This window comes from Gorilla gorilla, chromosome 2 (genome assembly GCF_029281585.2).
Source record: "Gorilla gorilla gorilla isolate KB3781 chromosome 2, NHGRI_mGorGor1-v2.1_pri, whole genome shotgun sequence".
Taxonomy (NCBI): Eukaryota; Metazoa; Chordata; class Mammalia; order Primates; family Hominidae; genus Gorilla; species Gorilla gorilla.
Genome location: NC_086017.1, coordinates 29,989,472 through 30,003,732, shown reverse-complemented (window position 1 = coordinate 30,003,732; position 14,261 = coordinate 29,989,472). Strand labels below are relative to the sequence as shown.

General features: G+C 36.8%; 1 protein-coding gene across 2 annotated transcripts in view; it reads right to left on the bottom strand.

The window, feature by feature from the left end:
- Positions 1-7,277: 7,277 nt before the first annotated feature.
- KAT2B (lysine acetyltransferase 2B) overlaps positions 7,278-14,261 on the bottom strand; it is a 115,081-nt gene continuing 108,097 nt past the window's right edge. Inside the window, exons 15-18 of one of the 2 annotated variants that reach the window (XM_019022939.4) lie at positions 13,681-13,717; positions 13,376-13,439; positions 13,195-13,279; positions 7,278-9,358 (exon numbers count right to left, since the gene is read on the bottom strand). In XM_019022939.4, the coding sequence (XP_018878484.2) occupies positions 9,165-9,358; positions 13,195-13,279; positions 13,376-13,439; positions 13,681-13,717 (380 nt within the window). In that variant the 3' untranslated portion in view covers positions 7,278-9,164. The remainder of the gene's footprint in view (positions 9,359-13,194; positions 13,280-13,375; positions 13,440-13,680; positions 13,718-14,261) is intronic. The other variant, XM_055383265.2, reaches the window with a different exon arrangement.

The window sequence follows — 14,261 nt, the reverse complement described above, 5'->3', positions numbered from 1 at the left end:
AGTTTCTAAGTTCCAGTAGCACCACACACTGTCGATCACCTAGTTTTATTAGACATTAAAATTAGCCAAGCCAGGAAGTATGAAATTATTTCTTTGTTTTAATTACTGTGAACTTGTATCTGATTGATTTATTTATGAGAATTCAAGTGTTTATTATTCTCATTTCTTCCTTTATGAATTATTATATCTTTTGCCTGCTTTTCTAATAGAACATAAAACTATGGATTTTTTATATAGTCTACACACTATTCCTTTTTTTCTGTTGACACGTATTCTAAGTATCTTTCCTCAATCTCTGCCCTTTTTTATACCTTGCTTATAATTCCCTTTGATATTTAGGAGTTTTAAATATTAGTATCGTCTACCACCTTCTTCCTTAAGATTTTGTCTATAATTTGTACATTTTTGTTTTTCACTTTAAGGTCTTTAAACCATATGGCATTTATTTTGAGGACTAGGGATCTAATTTTATTTTTTCCCATGAGGATAACCAGTTGTCCCAGCACAATTCATTGACTAATGTCTTCTTTCCCCACTGCTGAATATTCCTAGCTTTGTCATAGAATGGGCTTCTTTGCATTGCTTTATTTGTTTAGCTTTATGCTGGGTATATTGTATAGTCACAATTTTTTTGTGTGTTGGTAGGGGTGGTAAATATACATAGAATTTATCATTTGATCTTTTTAAATTTTATTTTTGTTTTTTTATTCTCACTCTGTCACCCAGGCTGCAGTGCAGTAGCCAATCATAACTCACTGTAGCCTCAAACTCCTGGGTTCAAAGGATCCCCTTAACCTAGGACTACAAGCGTGCACCACTGCACCTGGCTAATTTTTTTTTTTTTTTTTTTTTTTTTTTTTTTTTTTTGGTAGAGATGGGGACTGGCTATGTTTCCTAGACCAGTCTTAAACTCCTGGCCTCAAGCAATCTTCCAATCTTACCTCCCAAAGTGCTAGGATTACAGGCATGAGCCACCACACCTGGCCATTTTGATCATTTTATTTGTAAAGTTCAGTAGCATTAAGTACATTCACATGATTGTGCAACCATCACCACCCTTTTCCAGAACTTTTTCTTCTTCCCAAACTAAAACTCTATACCCATTGAACAATCACTCTCTCTTCTCCCCTCTCTCCCAACCTCTGGTAACCACTACTTTTACTTTCTATCTCCATGAATTTGACTGTTCCAGGTACCTCACAGAAATGGAATCATAGGATATTTGTCCTTTGTGTCTGGCTTAGTTAGCATAATAACCTCAAGGTTCATCCATGTTATAGCATGTATCAAAGTTTTATTCCTTTTTAAGGTTGAGTAACATCTCATTGTATGTATACATATTTTCTTTATCCATCAATGAACATTTAAGTTTGTATATCTTTGAAGAAATGTCTATTCAAATCCAATAGGTTGTTTTTTGTTGTTGTGTTTTAGTTTTTATATATATTAGATATTAGTCCCTTATCAGACATGTGATTTCCAAATGTCCTCCCCCATTCTGTTGGTTGCCTTTTTACTCTGTTGATAGTGTCCTTTGATGTACAATAGTTCTGAAATTTGATTGAATCCAATTTGTCTATTTTCTCTTCTGTTGTCTTCTAAGTCATAATTTGTTTAATACATAGGTAGGATTTGTTTGCTAACTTTTTTTTTGTTTGAGACGGAGTCTCGCTCTGTCAGCCAGGCTGGAGTGCAGTGGTACAATCTTGGCTCACTGCAACCTCCACCTCCTGGGTTCCAGCGATTCTCCTGTCTCAGCCTCCCAAGTAGCTGGGATTACACGTGTGTGCCCACCATGCCCAGCTATTTTTTGTATTGTTAGTAGAGTCGGGGTTTCACCATGTTGGCCAGGCTGGTCTCAAACTCCTAACATCAAGTGATTCGCCTGCCTTGGCCTCCCAAAGTGCTGGGATTACAGGCGTGAGCCACTGCGCCTGGCCAACAATTTTGTTTAGGATTTTTTGTATCTATGATCATGAGTAAAATTTGCCTGTATAATTTCTTGTATACACCTATTTTCGGTATCAAGGCTATACTAGCAATGTTTTCTTTTTTTGCTCTGTGGGAACAAATTGCACCTGTTGAGGGTTTGGTGAACTTGACACCAAAACCATCTTATCTTTCTATGTTTTCATGGGGAAATTTTGTACTAGTTTTTTAATAATTATAAGTCTTACACGTTCTCTAATTCTTCTTGAATCTGTTTAATTTTTCTCCCTTGGGAATTGTAAGTGTACATGTATTGTGATAACTGCTATAACTAAGTGCTCGATAAGTGGTAGATTCCTGAGGAAATTACTTGGTTATGGGAATCTATGCAGCATCCACAGATTGACTATCTGCACTAAATTCTATCTGCTCATTCAAACCTACTTAGTACCAGTACAAATAAAACAATAGTCATATTAACAATACTTCAATACTGGTTTAGGTGAAAAGCCTTTTTTAAATTTATAGTGTTAACTTAAAATTTTTATATAGCGTTTTACATTCACTTGAGACCATCTTCACATACATTAAACACATCCTCACTACAGCTTTGAGCAGAAAAGCATGTGTCTATACTCAGGAGGCTGAGGCAGGAGAATGGCGTGGACCCGGGAAGTGGAGCTTGCAGTGAGCCGAGATCGCGCCACTGCACTCCAGTCTGGGCGACAGAGCGAGACTCTGTCTCAAAAAAAAAAAAAAAAAAAAAAGAAGTGTCTAATGAGAATAGACTCAAGATAATAAATATGGTGTTTCATCATAAAGGGTGTTGGGAAGTAGCATTTGTGCAAGAAGATACATGTAATAAGTAAAACAGAGAGTAATTAAAATTTATTCCAGCTTGGTATTATAGAAAAGGTGGGAAATGTAGCCTGGATCGGGATTGTTAGGTGAGTTCACATACACCTGCATGATCACACTCGGGTGATTTTGATCTTTAGCATCTTGCAAATTGGTATCCAGCATCATAATGGAAAGTTTCATCCTCTCCCTCATCCTGTTCAATATTTTTTTCAATAACATGAATATGAGAAAACATATAATTGACAAATTCATAACTTATAAATGTAAAACTTAGAAGGAATAGGTAACAGTAAATATTGGAACTGGAATAAAAAATGCCTCACAGGTTAATACAAGGGTAGGGGGAACGTCCTATAAAATTAAGCCCACGTCTACTTCTTGACCTAACAGTTTCACTATTTGTTATTCACGTAAGAGAAATGAAAGCATATGTTTACAAAAAGACCTACAAAAAAAATGTTTATAGCAGGCTTATTGTAAGACCCAAACGTAGAAACTACCCAAATGTCCACTAAACTTGAGAAGATAAACAAATTGTGGAATATTACAATAGTATACTCTTCAGCAATAAAAAGGAATGAACTTCTGATACATATTACAATGTGGATGAGCCAGACCCCAGGAAGTACAAACTGTGACCCCATTTATATGAAATCAAGTAACACACAAAACGAATCTATGGTGACAAAAATCAGAAGTGGTTTTCTGGAGACAGGGAAGGAGAATTGACCTGAAAGGGGCACGAGGGAACTTTTCTTAGGTGATAAGAATGTCCTGTCTTTAGGGTCGTGATTATACTGGTGTAGACAATTGCCAAAAGTCATCAAACTTAGCACCTAAGACCTATGCTTTTTAATAGAGACAGGGTCTCACAATGTTAGGCCAGGCTGGTCTCAAACTCCTGGGCTCAAGCGATCCTCCTGCCTTGGCCTCCCAAAGTACTGGGATTATAGGCATGACCCACCACACCTGGCCTGACTGGTGCATTTTCTTGTATGTTAACTATACCTCAATTTTTAAAAATGTTTTTCATTTTGAGATGGTGTTTCGCTCTTGTTGCCCAGGCTGGAGTGCAATGACGCAATCTCGGCTCACTGCAACCTCCACCTCCCAGTTTCAAGTGATTCTCCTGCCTCAGCCTCCCAAGTAGCTGGGATTACAGGCATGTGCCACCATGCCCGACTAATTTTGTATTTTCAGTAGAGACAGGGTTTCATCATGTTGGTTAGGCTGGTCTCAAACTCCTGACCTCAGGTGATCCACCTGCCTCGGCATCCCAAAGTGCTGGGATTACAGGCGTGAGCGACTGTGCCCAGCCTAAAAATGGAGACAGGATCTTGAGTTGTGCACATAGCTACAACTGTACAAGTATGCTTGGGTGTGTTGAGGGATAGGAACAGTGCTGGCACACTAACTTAATAGTACTGTGTGGGAAACTTGAATTAGAGCTTGATCATAAACAGCTGACTTCAACCCAACCTATGGGCTTTCTTATAAAGCTTTGCCTGTCCCACTGATGGGCAGTACTATTGCATAAAAATGCAAATTTCCCATTCACAGATGTTTTTAAGTAGAAACTAGATGTCCATCTGTTAACAGCAGAAGATGGCAGGTTGACAGAGCAAAGATTTTTTTTTTTTTTTTTTGAGACAGTCTCGCTGTTACCCAAGCTGTAGTGCAGTGGTACAATCAAGGCTCACGTAGCCTTGACCTCCTTGGCTAAGGTAATCCTCCCACCCCTCAACTTCCCAAGTAGCTGGGACCACCACTGTGCACCACAACACTCGGCTAAATGTTTTCTGTTTGTTTTTTTGATAGAGATACGGTCTCACTACGTTGCCCAGGCTAGTGAGAGCAAAGATTCTTAAACGGGTTCACCAGTGAACTTCAGGAGGGTCCAAGGACCAAGTGAACTGATACGCAGAAAGTGCACACATGTAAACATGTGCATTATTTTCAGAAGGTCCTTAGCCTCCAAGTTCTCCAGGATTTCTTTTAAAGAACTTCAAACCTAGATAAACTGGGACTGGTAACCCTTGGTTCAGCTCATAAAATTTCATACACATACCCAGAGTCATGTCAAATGAAGATCTTTGGACAACAATAGCCTGTATATACTATGGTGGTCCCATAAGATTATAATACCATATTTTTACTGCACCTTTTCTATGTTTAGATATGTTTAGATACACAAATACTTACCATTGTGTTACAGTTGCCTACAGTATTCAGTACAGTAAAATGCTATACAGGTTTCTAGCCTAAGAGCCATAGGCCATACTATGGAGCTTCAGGACTGTGTAAGTACACTCTAGGATGCTCACACACCAACAAAATCACCTAACATTGCATCTCAGAAGGTATCCCCATCGTTAAGTGGTACATGACTGTATATAAATGTATATACATGTATATAAATACACACACACAAATTACACGTATCATTTCTCATCTTTTTCAACTCCTGATCCTGTGAAAATTGTCGGACTTCCCAATAAGAAGAGGGGGCAGGAAGCTTGACTTTTAATTTTTCTCTGCTTTGTTGAAATAATACTGCTTTTTAATAAACCCAAAGAAAATCTCTAGCTTTGTCATTGTTAGCTTCCTTTTTCCACAAGTAAAGATGTTCCCATAAATAAATCAATATATAAATATATATTTGTATATTTATATATTTATATATATGAATTTACGTATTTATATATAAAAATACATAAATATACATAAATACATTAAAGAGGACCTTTCATAATGCTTATGGTTGTTTTCTCACTTCCTTATAGCATCTTTTTTTTACTTTGTTGAAGCTCTTCCTCCAGAGTATACCTGGAAATCTTTCATTTGCTCTTTTTGTCTCTTTAAATTCATTTTCAGCTCTTTACCTGAGACATTAGTAACATTGTTTTCATCCTGTCAATCTTCATCATCACTTATTGATAGCACTGATACACCCAAAGGAGAAAGTAAATACCACTTTAATACCAGGAGCTTTAAGACTCAGAGCCATCGATTTCAGTCCCTGCCACCACCTTCCCTGTCCACCCTCCACTACCCCCTACACAGATACCTTTTTTCTGCCAGGAAAAAATGTCTGAATGGTCAAGAATTGTAAACCTATATTTCAACAGATGAAAAAAGTATCAACCTAATTACTACCTCTTAAGTAAGAACTTGCAACCATTTCTGACCTTTGATGTTCCAGAATAGCTGATTGCTTTTCTTTGGCATTTTCACTTTGCTAAGAGGAGAATGCTAGTTAAGGGATAGAGCAGAATAGCTCTAACGACAAGAGCTGCCACCAGTTACCCTTCCTTGTGCAGCACTTAGAATCCTTTTAAATAAACACTGAGGGTTAGTCTAAAGAATATTAGCTTAAAGGGGTGACAAATAATTAACTGGTCCACAGTACCTCAGTCTGATCTTGTTTCTACTTCTTAGTTTCTGAAAATATAAATTGTTTGTCCAGGTAAAATGAAAACCTCAAAGTCTCCCTCTCACCATTTGCTTCTAATAAATATGACCAATTTTTAATTATTGATTGAAGTAGACTTATTCTCCATTACAGAAGTTTTCTTCCTTGAAAGAGGACATACGTCATCTCCTGGCTTCCTTCTGTCTCCTCATTCATTCTTCCCCTGGGAGGGACTTGCCTAATTAAGGAGTTAAGTAAGAACATACTTACCATAGATTATGGACATAGGTTGATATGCCCCGCTGTCACCTGGGCCTCTTCAGCGTCGGCCTGCCTTGAGAGAGCACCACTGCTCTTGGCCTGCACTAAGCTTAATGGGAAAGTCCCTGCCCCATTAGTCGGGGACGGAGCAGCTTGTGAATACATTCTGGGGTACAGAACAGTGGTACAGAGCAGCTGGTCAATCACATTCTGGGTTTCAGCCTTAGAAAGCTCATTTTCCACAGATAAAAGGAAGCCACATTCTCCAATATCCATTTCACTAGTATTAAAGGTAATACTTTGGCCATCATATGCCTTTTTTTTTTTTTTTTAACTTCTCAGTTGGTTTAGATTTCATTAGGGAAGAGGGGTTCTCTTGGTTGGGTTCTCTCAAACCCCAAAAGGATATAGTATTCTTTCCTACAGACATCATTTTGAATCACATTAGAAGCTCATATAGGAGATGTTTAAAAATCAGCTGTATTTTTCTCTCATCATATATATTTCACAGATGCAAAGTATAAAAACAAAAATCTTTTAATTTCTAAACCAACAACACTCTTCTTTCAATGAATCCTTTTTGTTATTGTTTAGCTGGTGAGTGGGTAAGATGCAGTGGATAACTCAAAAGACAGAGTAAGTGTCTCTCCTGAAAATCTCTTACTGATGAGCTATGGATTTTTTATGAAACCTCCCCCAAATGCAACAGAATGCTTAAGATCTAAGGTTTAAGGATTCAATTGATGGTCATCAACCAGATCATAATTTGTTCTGTTAACCTCAGCCTACTGAATGAATAAAACACACCACAAGATTGGAAGCTTTTTAAAATATAATTTAAAACTATTTTGTACCAGTACAATATATTAATTTTACAAATGTAAAATTTTTATCAGCTGTTAAAGCATTTGCAAAAACCACACATTCTACTTCAGCTTTATTGCACAATATCTATAAGAAAATATTAATTTTTAAATTAGAAAACATAAAAATGCTTTCAATATAGAAGAGACAATCTGATTTTAAAGACAATACTCTATAAGAATGTCTACTCAGAAAATAACAAACTTTCACAGGATACCAGCTGGACAGATGCTTCAGCAGATCCGGTACAAAGCACTGTTTAAAACCAGTCCAAGATACTTAATCCAAACTGTATCATGATTCTTCATTAGAAATCTAGACACCACTCATGGTGGTTTCTTATACTTTAAAAAGTTGAGGCATTTTCAGTGTGAGCATTCTGAATATCTCTTACATATCAAAAACAATACTTCCAACTCAATAGCCATTTGCAGGGTTCTTTTTCCTTCATGCAGATTATCACTGGCAACTGTTTTTAATGACTATTCATGACCATTTTATTTATGCTGATAGAAAACATCAAGTTAAATACGCTTTTAAAACTTTGTCCTTTACAAAAATCAGTTTATAAATTTGCATCATAAAAATTAGTGTTGAGACCATCAAGATGGCCTTCATTTATATGGTTGTATATTAGTTGGTTTTCCCAGAGTTGGGAATGGCAGATGTCTCACTTTTCTATGTAGTGTAATCAGGAAATAAATCCAAGCACTAAACTAGAATCCCAAGACAGATTAATAAGGTTGCATGATGGATTTTAGGGGGTTATGACCCTGGACCCATATACTAATGTGGGTGTTAAAATACTGACAGCAAACCCTGGTGGGAATTTAATTTACCTCAGACAATAAACATTATCTGGAGAGACTTAAAGGAAAATGTTCATTTACATATTATCAGCGTGGCTGTGTGTATCATAGAAAAGAAAAAGAACCTTTATTAGAACGAGGATTCACCAGATTGATACATATATAGACCACACATCTTTTCCTATTAAAGCATGTTGATTCAATCTCATGTGTTTTCAAGTTTATGCCTTTGTGGGCAGGGAAATTATCTTTTGGAACTTATGGCCTGCATAAGCAAAGTCAAATATGATATTACACATTTGTGTAGAGAAAATAATTATTAAAATAGTGGTTATGTACTAACAAGTTTGTTGTAAGTAGACAGAATTATCAAAAACCTAGATGCTTATTTAAAAAGTTTGCATTATTTAGAATTTATTTCTTCCTTAGGAACCAAAGCAGTTGCTTTCCTGGAACTGCATTTTTCAGAACTGCTCAAAGCACCTCATCTAGATGAGTGTTTTAAAAAATATATATAAAAAGTCTATAAAGAGACTTCAAACATCACATATTTCACCTCTTACAGGCTTTTTTAAAATCATGTATCCCTTCCTTAAAGTCCTTCAGAATAAAATAAAAATAAACTCTCACATTCCATTAGAAAAAAATGGAAACATTCATTCATGGTCTGAAAATGTTATGGATTTCCCCAAATTTTGCTACTGTGTGCAATTTCCTCACACACAGGTTTTGAGGAAACCCCTAATCATCTATCATGAAATAGTCAGCTAATGGACATGCCATAGAAAATTTACCTTAATAGTAGTAAATAGATTAAAATCTATTCCATAAAATAAAAATGTCCTATGACTTCAATTTAAATACATATCTGAAAAGCTAAAAGGAGGTCTTTTGTTTTTTCAAAAGTGCTAATTATTACATTTACAAGTCTCTTCAATATATCATGTCCAATTCTTTGTAAAAAACTAAACCACCTTGCTTTAGGCACACTGCTTGATGAGTTTCTAAGAAGCAGAGGGGAAAAAAAATCACTTGTCAATTAATCCAGCTTCCTTAATTTTACTGAAGAAGAATTTCTCCAGGATATTGGCACATTTGTAGTATTCACTCTCAGGGGGGTTGTACTCTTTGCAATTGGTAAAGACTCGCTGTAAGTCTGCCATGAATAATTTCTTAGACACGTAGTACCTATTCTTGAGGCGTTCACTCATGGTTTTCAGATCTGCACAGGAAAAAAAAATATTAGCAATCTTTGACTCCCTTTAAACACCAGCTGACAAAACTGGGACTGGGAAAGAAATCTATGTTGTTGGTTTGATTACATTTTTATCATCCCAATGCTTTTATTTAAGAGAAATTCTTATGACTAAGGAAAACAGTTCTTAAATCTTAAGTTCATTCTTTTGTGGGTTTTTTAAAAATGTAAAATCACAGCCATTTTAGCATTAAAGGGACCATTATTAGTCATCTGGTTCAATCCCCTATTCAGCACAAGGAAGCTAAGTAGATTAGCAACAATAAGTATGATGAACTGACTACTGTTAGCTATTCAGTCAGAATTATACAGAAGAGGCTCTATCTATACGGAGCAGAGCAGGTGGAACGTTTGTATTCAATCATTTAATTACTTAAAACAATCAGACTGCATTTGTTTCACTAAACTCACAGTTGTTTTGGTGTCATATAGAGAAACTGATAATAAATACATCTGTGAACACACCAGTGCCCTTGCATGTAAAATGATTCAAATGAATTTGCTTCAAGCTCCATCAATGAAATAAGAATAACAAACTTCATTTAATAATCTATTTTCTAAAGCAAGTAAGCCTTGTGAGACTATTGCAAAGAATATTTCCCAATATAGCTACTTGCTTTAAATTGTAGTATTTTACAGGTGAAAACAGTACTCCATCTAAACTGATAAAACTAAAGTAGGGTTTCTTCAATCCTCACTGTCAGGACTAACTTAAGGAATTCTATGCAGATTAGAATAGACGCTAACATTTGTCTATTTATGGTTCCCTGGTTGTCTTGAAGTCTGGCTTTATTGTTAAAAGCTATAATTGTATTAACTATGTGTGGAAAAATAAGTCAAATGGGGAAAAAAAAAACCCACTTCTGACTACCAATATCCCAAATTATAAGTATGTTATAAAATTTCCAGGGGGAAAGAAACCTATAACCAAATACATTGGGATCATCATTTAATAAGGTAAGTAAATGTATGTACAATATCCCCAAATGGGAAGGAATTCATTTGCATCAATATCCTAAATCCACCACAAAAGCATCAAAGAAGAAATGGAAAAAAGCTGCTTCTGCCTATCTCTTGAATAAAGCCTATCTTGGTTAGAGTGTATGTCATCACATCTGTAAATTCAACTTTCAACTTTTCTTTCTTCTCTAAAACAGTTTGGAGAGAGATAAAAATCTAAAAGCGCTAAGAAACACAAAGACTCGTCAAATCCCACACTAAATGTCCCATCCAAGTGTGACTGAACAGATCAAAATGTTCTCTCATTTAAAGAAGAAAAAAACAATGAAATTGGCCCTAAGTAAAAGTAGATGTTACATTCCTTTCACTTTTCCACCTAAATGTCTACCACTTAAGATATGCTGCCCAATATAATATTTATAATGTTTTAAAAGGAAGAAACATGTACCCCCCAAAAAGGGGGAGGTGGAGTAAAAGGATGACACGACACAAAGAAGTTTGTCCAAAAGCTTTTCCAACTTTTTTTAGGAGATGGGTAAGAAAAGATGGAGAGAGCCTAAAATGCAGCAGAAACAAAGCAAGAATTATGGAGGTGTCTGGACTTTTCTGAATAACTATAACCAATTCTGAATACTTCCTTTCTATTCTAAAGCTGTAGATAGCATTCTTCTTCCTCTGGCCTTCTTAGAGTTTTTTCAATTGACAAAATGAGGTGGGTTAAAAAAGGTGACTAAATATTGGTGGTACCAAATATAGAGACACCATTAAATTATTCTGTTTTCATGTCCTTTCCCCTTAACTTGGGAATTCTGGGTAAGCAGGAAAACCCTGCCTAGCCATCCATGGGTAACAAGAAGTCATGCTTGGGCCAGACTATACAGCTGATGTCCAGTGTGTGACTCCCTAAGTAAAACAGGTTAGATCACATCCATATGAGAGAAACAGTTTTTTAGAATATGGGGAAAGAAAAGTAATGTTATTAGAAAAATCAAATAAGGAAATAGTGGGAAAATGTAAAATTATTGATTTGTCAATCTTGTCTTCAAATACAAGATAATCTTGGGGACAAGACTAAATATTTTACTCAGCATCTGAACAATACCAAGAAAAAAAGTACTGCCCTACTGAAGAACACCATTTATAGCTTTAACTTTGTCCAGCACACATTTCAGCCCATCACTGGCCTTGCTCAATTAGGTCAGTTTCCCCCCTTGTGAGACTCAGCTATGCATACAGGTGGTATCCAACTGGAGAAGTTCACAACCTTCACAGGTGGGACCAAGCAAAACACTTTCAGAAAGCAGGCTGCAAGCAGGCTATGATCGACGGGATCTGCTAGACCTATCGCTGCACGTCATCAGAGTGCATGTGCACAGGGGCTGAAAGGGCCCCAAAGTCACACAACTTCCCATGGGGGTTTCCCAAAAGAAGCTGAGATGGTCCAGAGGAAGAGGATGCAAAAATCAGTTAATTTATGGTTGGAAATGGACACAAAGAGTTTTAACATATTTTGCACATAGTGGACAATATTGATTCCCAAATCAGCCTTCCATTCAGAATTCTAGACTGAGTCAACCCTACCCTTTATTTTCTTGTACTGAAATAAATAGTGGTAAGTCAGAGAGAAGAGAGAAAGAAAAGCATATAGATGTGTGTTCACTTTAAAGGGTGTAGGCTACTGAAATCATTACTACAAATATATAGAATATTCATGTGAAACATTTAAATGCTATAGAAAACACCTGTAAATAACTCAGTTTTCAAGGAGCTAATGCGTCCCTTTCACTCTTCCTTTTCACATTTTTAACACTTCCACAATTTTTTTTTTTTTTTTTGAGATACGGTCTCCCTCCAGTGCCCAGGCTGAAGTGCAGTGGTGCAATCACAGCTCACTACAGCCTCAAACTCCCAGGCTCAAGTGATCCTCCAACCTCAGCCTCCCAAGTAGCTGGGGCCTCAGGCATGTGCCACTGCACCTGGCTAATTTTTTACTTTTTGTAGAGACAGGGTCTCACTACATTACCCAAGCTGGACTTTCACAATTCTTAGCACCTGGAATAGATTACAGGTAGAAAAGAGACAGAAGACTCTGGCTCTCTCCAAAAATATGGCCACATAGCTGATAAAAAGAAAACATTTCAACTGGTTGTCACCCACACAATGCCAAATTAGTTTAATTTGAGCGACCTCAATTGATTCAATTAATCATTAATTTTAGAGTGGTGTGGGCACAGCACCAAACTGCACAATTCTACATTTCTGAAGACATCCTTTTTTGTTTGATTTTGGATATGAGACAAAGCGTAAAATGAAGAGTATATACAGTGACATTAACAGTACCCATCAAGGGCATGGAAAATCAAGAATTGTGGTAAGCAGAATTTCTCCCTCTGAAAGTACAGCAGTCAAGTAGTTTAATCTAACTTCTTTCATTATTATCTTGAATAATTATTCAAAGGAATACCTATTTACGACAGACGCAAAGCATATCAAGAGGATAAGCTGATGTTTTTCTGTTTGCACCAAAGAGTTAGAATATAAGCAAAGTTATATCTAAAGTGCCAGCTTTCAAATCTAGTGCTGTCTGCAGTTACCCTGGATTTTCTGCGTCTAGTGTCATTAAGCTCATGTGGGCTCTAAACGACAGCTGCAGAATGTCTCTAATGAACACAGCCACCCACTTCTCTGCCATCACTGACCCGCCACGGTGCATGGAATCCCACCACCCGTCATACACTTCCTACCCTAAGCAGAGGAGTACAAATCAACCTCAGCAACCATTTGTCCCCCACACCGCCATCCAGAGTTTTAAATCTATACTTAGAAAATGTTAATGGCATTACCCATGGGGAACCTTATAACTTCATAATATCCTGGAGCTTCTGTTCTCTTCACAGGTTCCATGAAGGGCCAAGCGCTTTGATGGCTCTTGGGTAAAGAAAAAAGTAAGGTATCTAATATGGAAATTCCATGTGGGAAATCATTTCAAAATATTTGCATGAGGTGAATAAAGAGGACACCCACCTTCACCTGCTGGAGGATGCTCTTGAGCGTGCTGTAAAGCTGGTCAGGGTCTCTGGGCTCTTTACTTGAAAGGAAAAACGGAAACAAGGAGCAATGATTAGAGTTTTACCCTATTGCCAGCTGATTACTATTCAGCTCATTCTTACAAAAACCTAAAATTGGAACCATTCCAGAATGTTTTAGGAAACTCAAAACCCACCAACTGTTGTGTTAGTGATTACAATTAGTTTGCCGTTTTTCTTTAAGTTGCTTGGTGGGGAAAAAAAAATCACTTCCATTAACATCCTCTTGCCCGTCATACTTACCTTTTCTCTTTTCCACTCGGTTTCCAGCCTGTCTCTCCTATATGTCAACAAAGTGAAACACTGAATGAGAAGTGCTTTTGGTCAAGAGAATAACATAGTTAATACTTATCAAAAACAAGAAATTATAGGCATGACTCAATAAAAGTCTACTTCTGAGAAAAGACTGAAATTAATGGCAATTAGTTACTTCCTTATACCACTAACAATATAAAACATTTCCAAGACTAACAACGCTGCCCCATATGTTAAGTGTTTAAAAGCAGGAACACCAACCTTTCAGTGGAGAGCATAAAAAATAAATATGTACAGTACTGTGGGCCTGTGTATTTTTTAAACTGAAAGTCAAATTTTTGGCTGATCACCCTGTGAAAGAGTTAAGCTGTTATTTTAGGTCAGAACAAACTCTGTCCTGGTCTCTGTTCTATTTGGCTAAGGCCCTGCTTGTAATGCAAGAAAGTTTAGTGTAGCAGATAGAAAACAGCCTGGAGTCTGACAGATCTGGATGTGATTTCCTGTTCTTTCCTTAAAAGGTAACTCACCCTAAATAAGAGTAAGTTGCCTCTCAGTTTATCAATCTATAA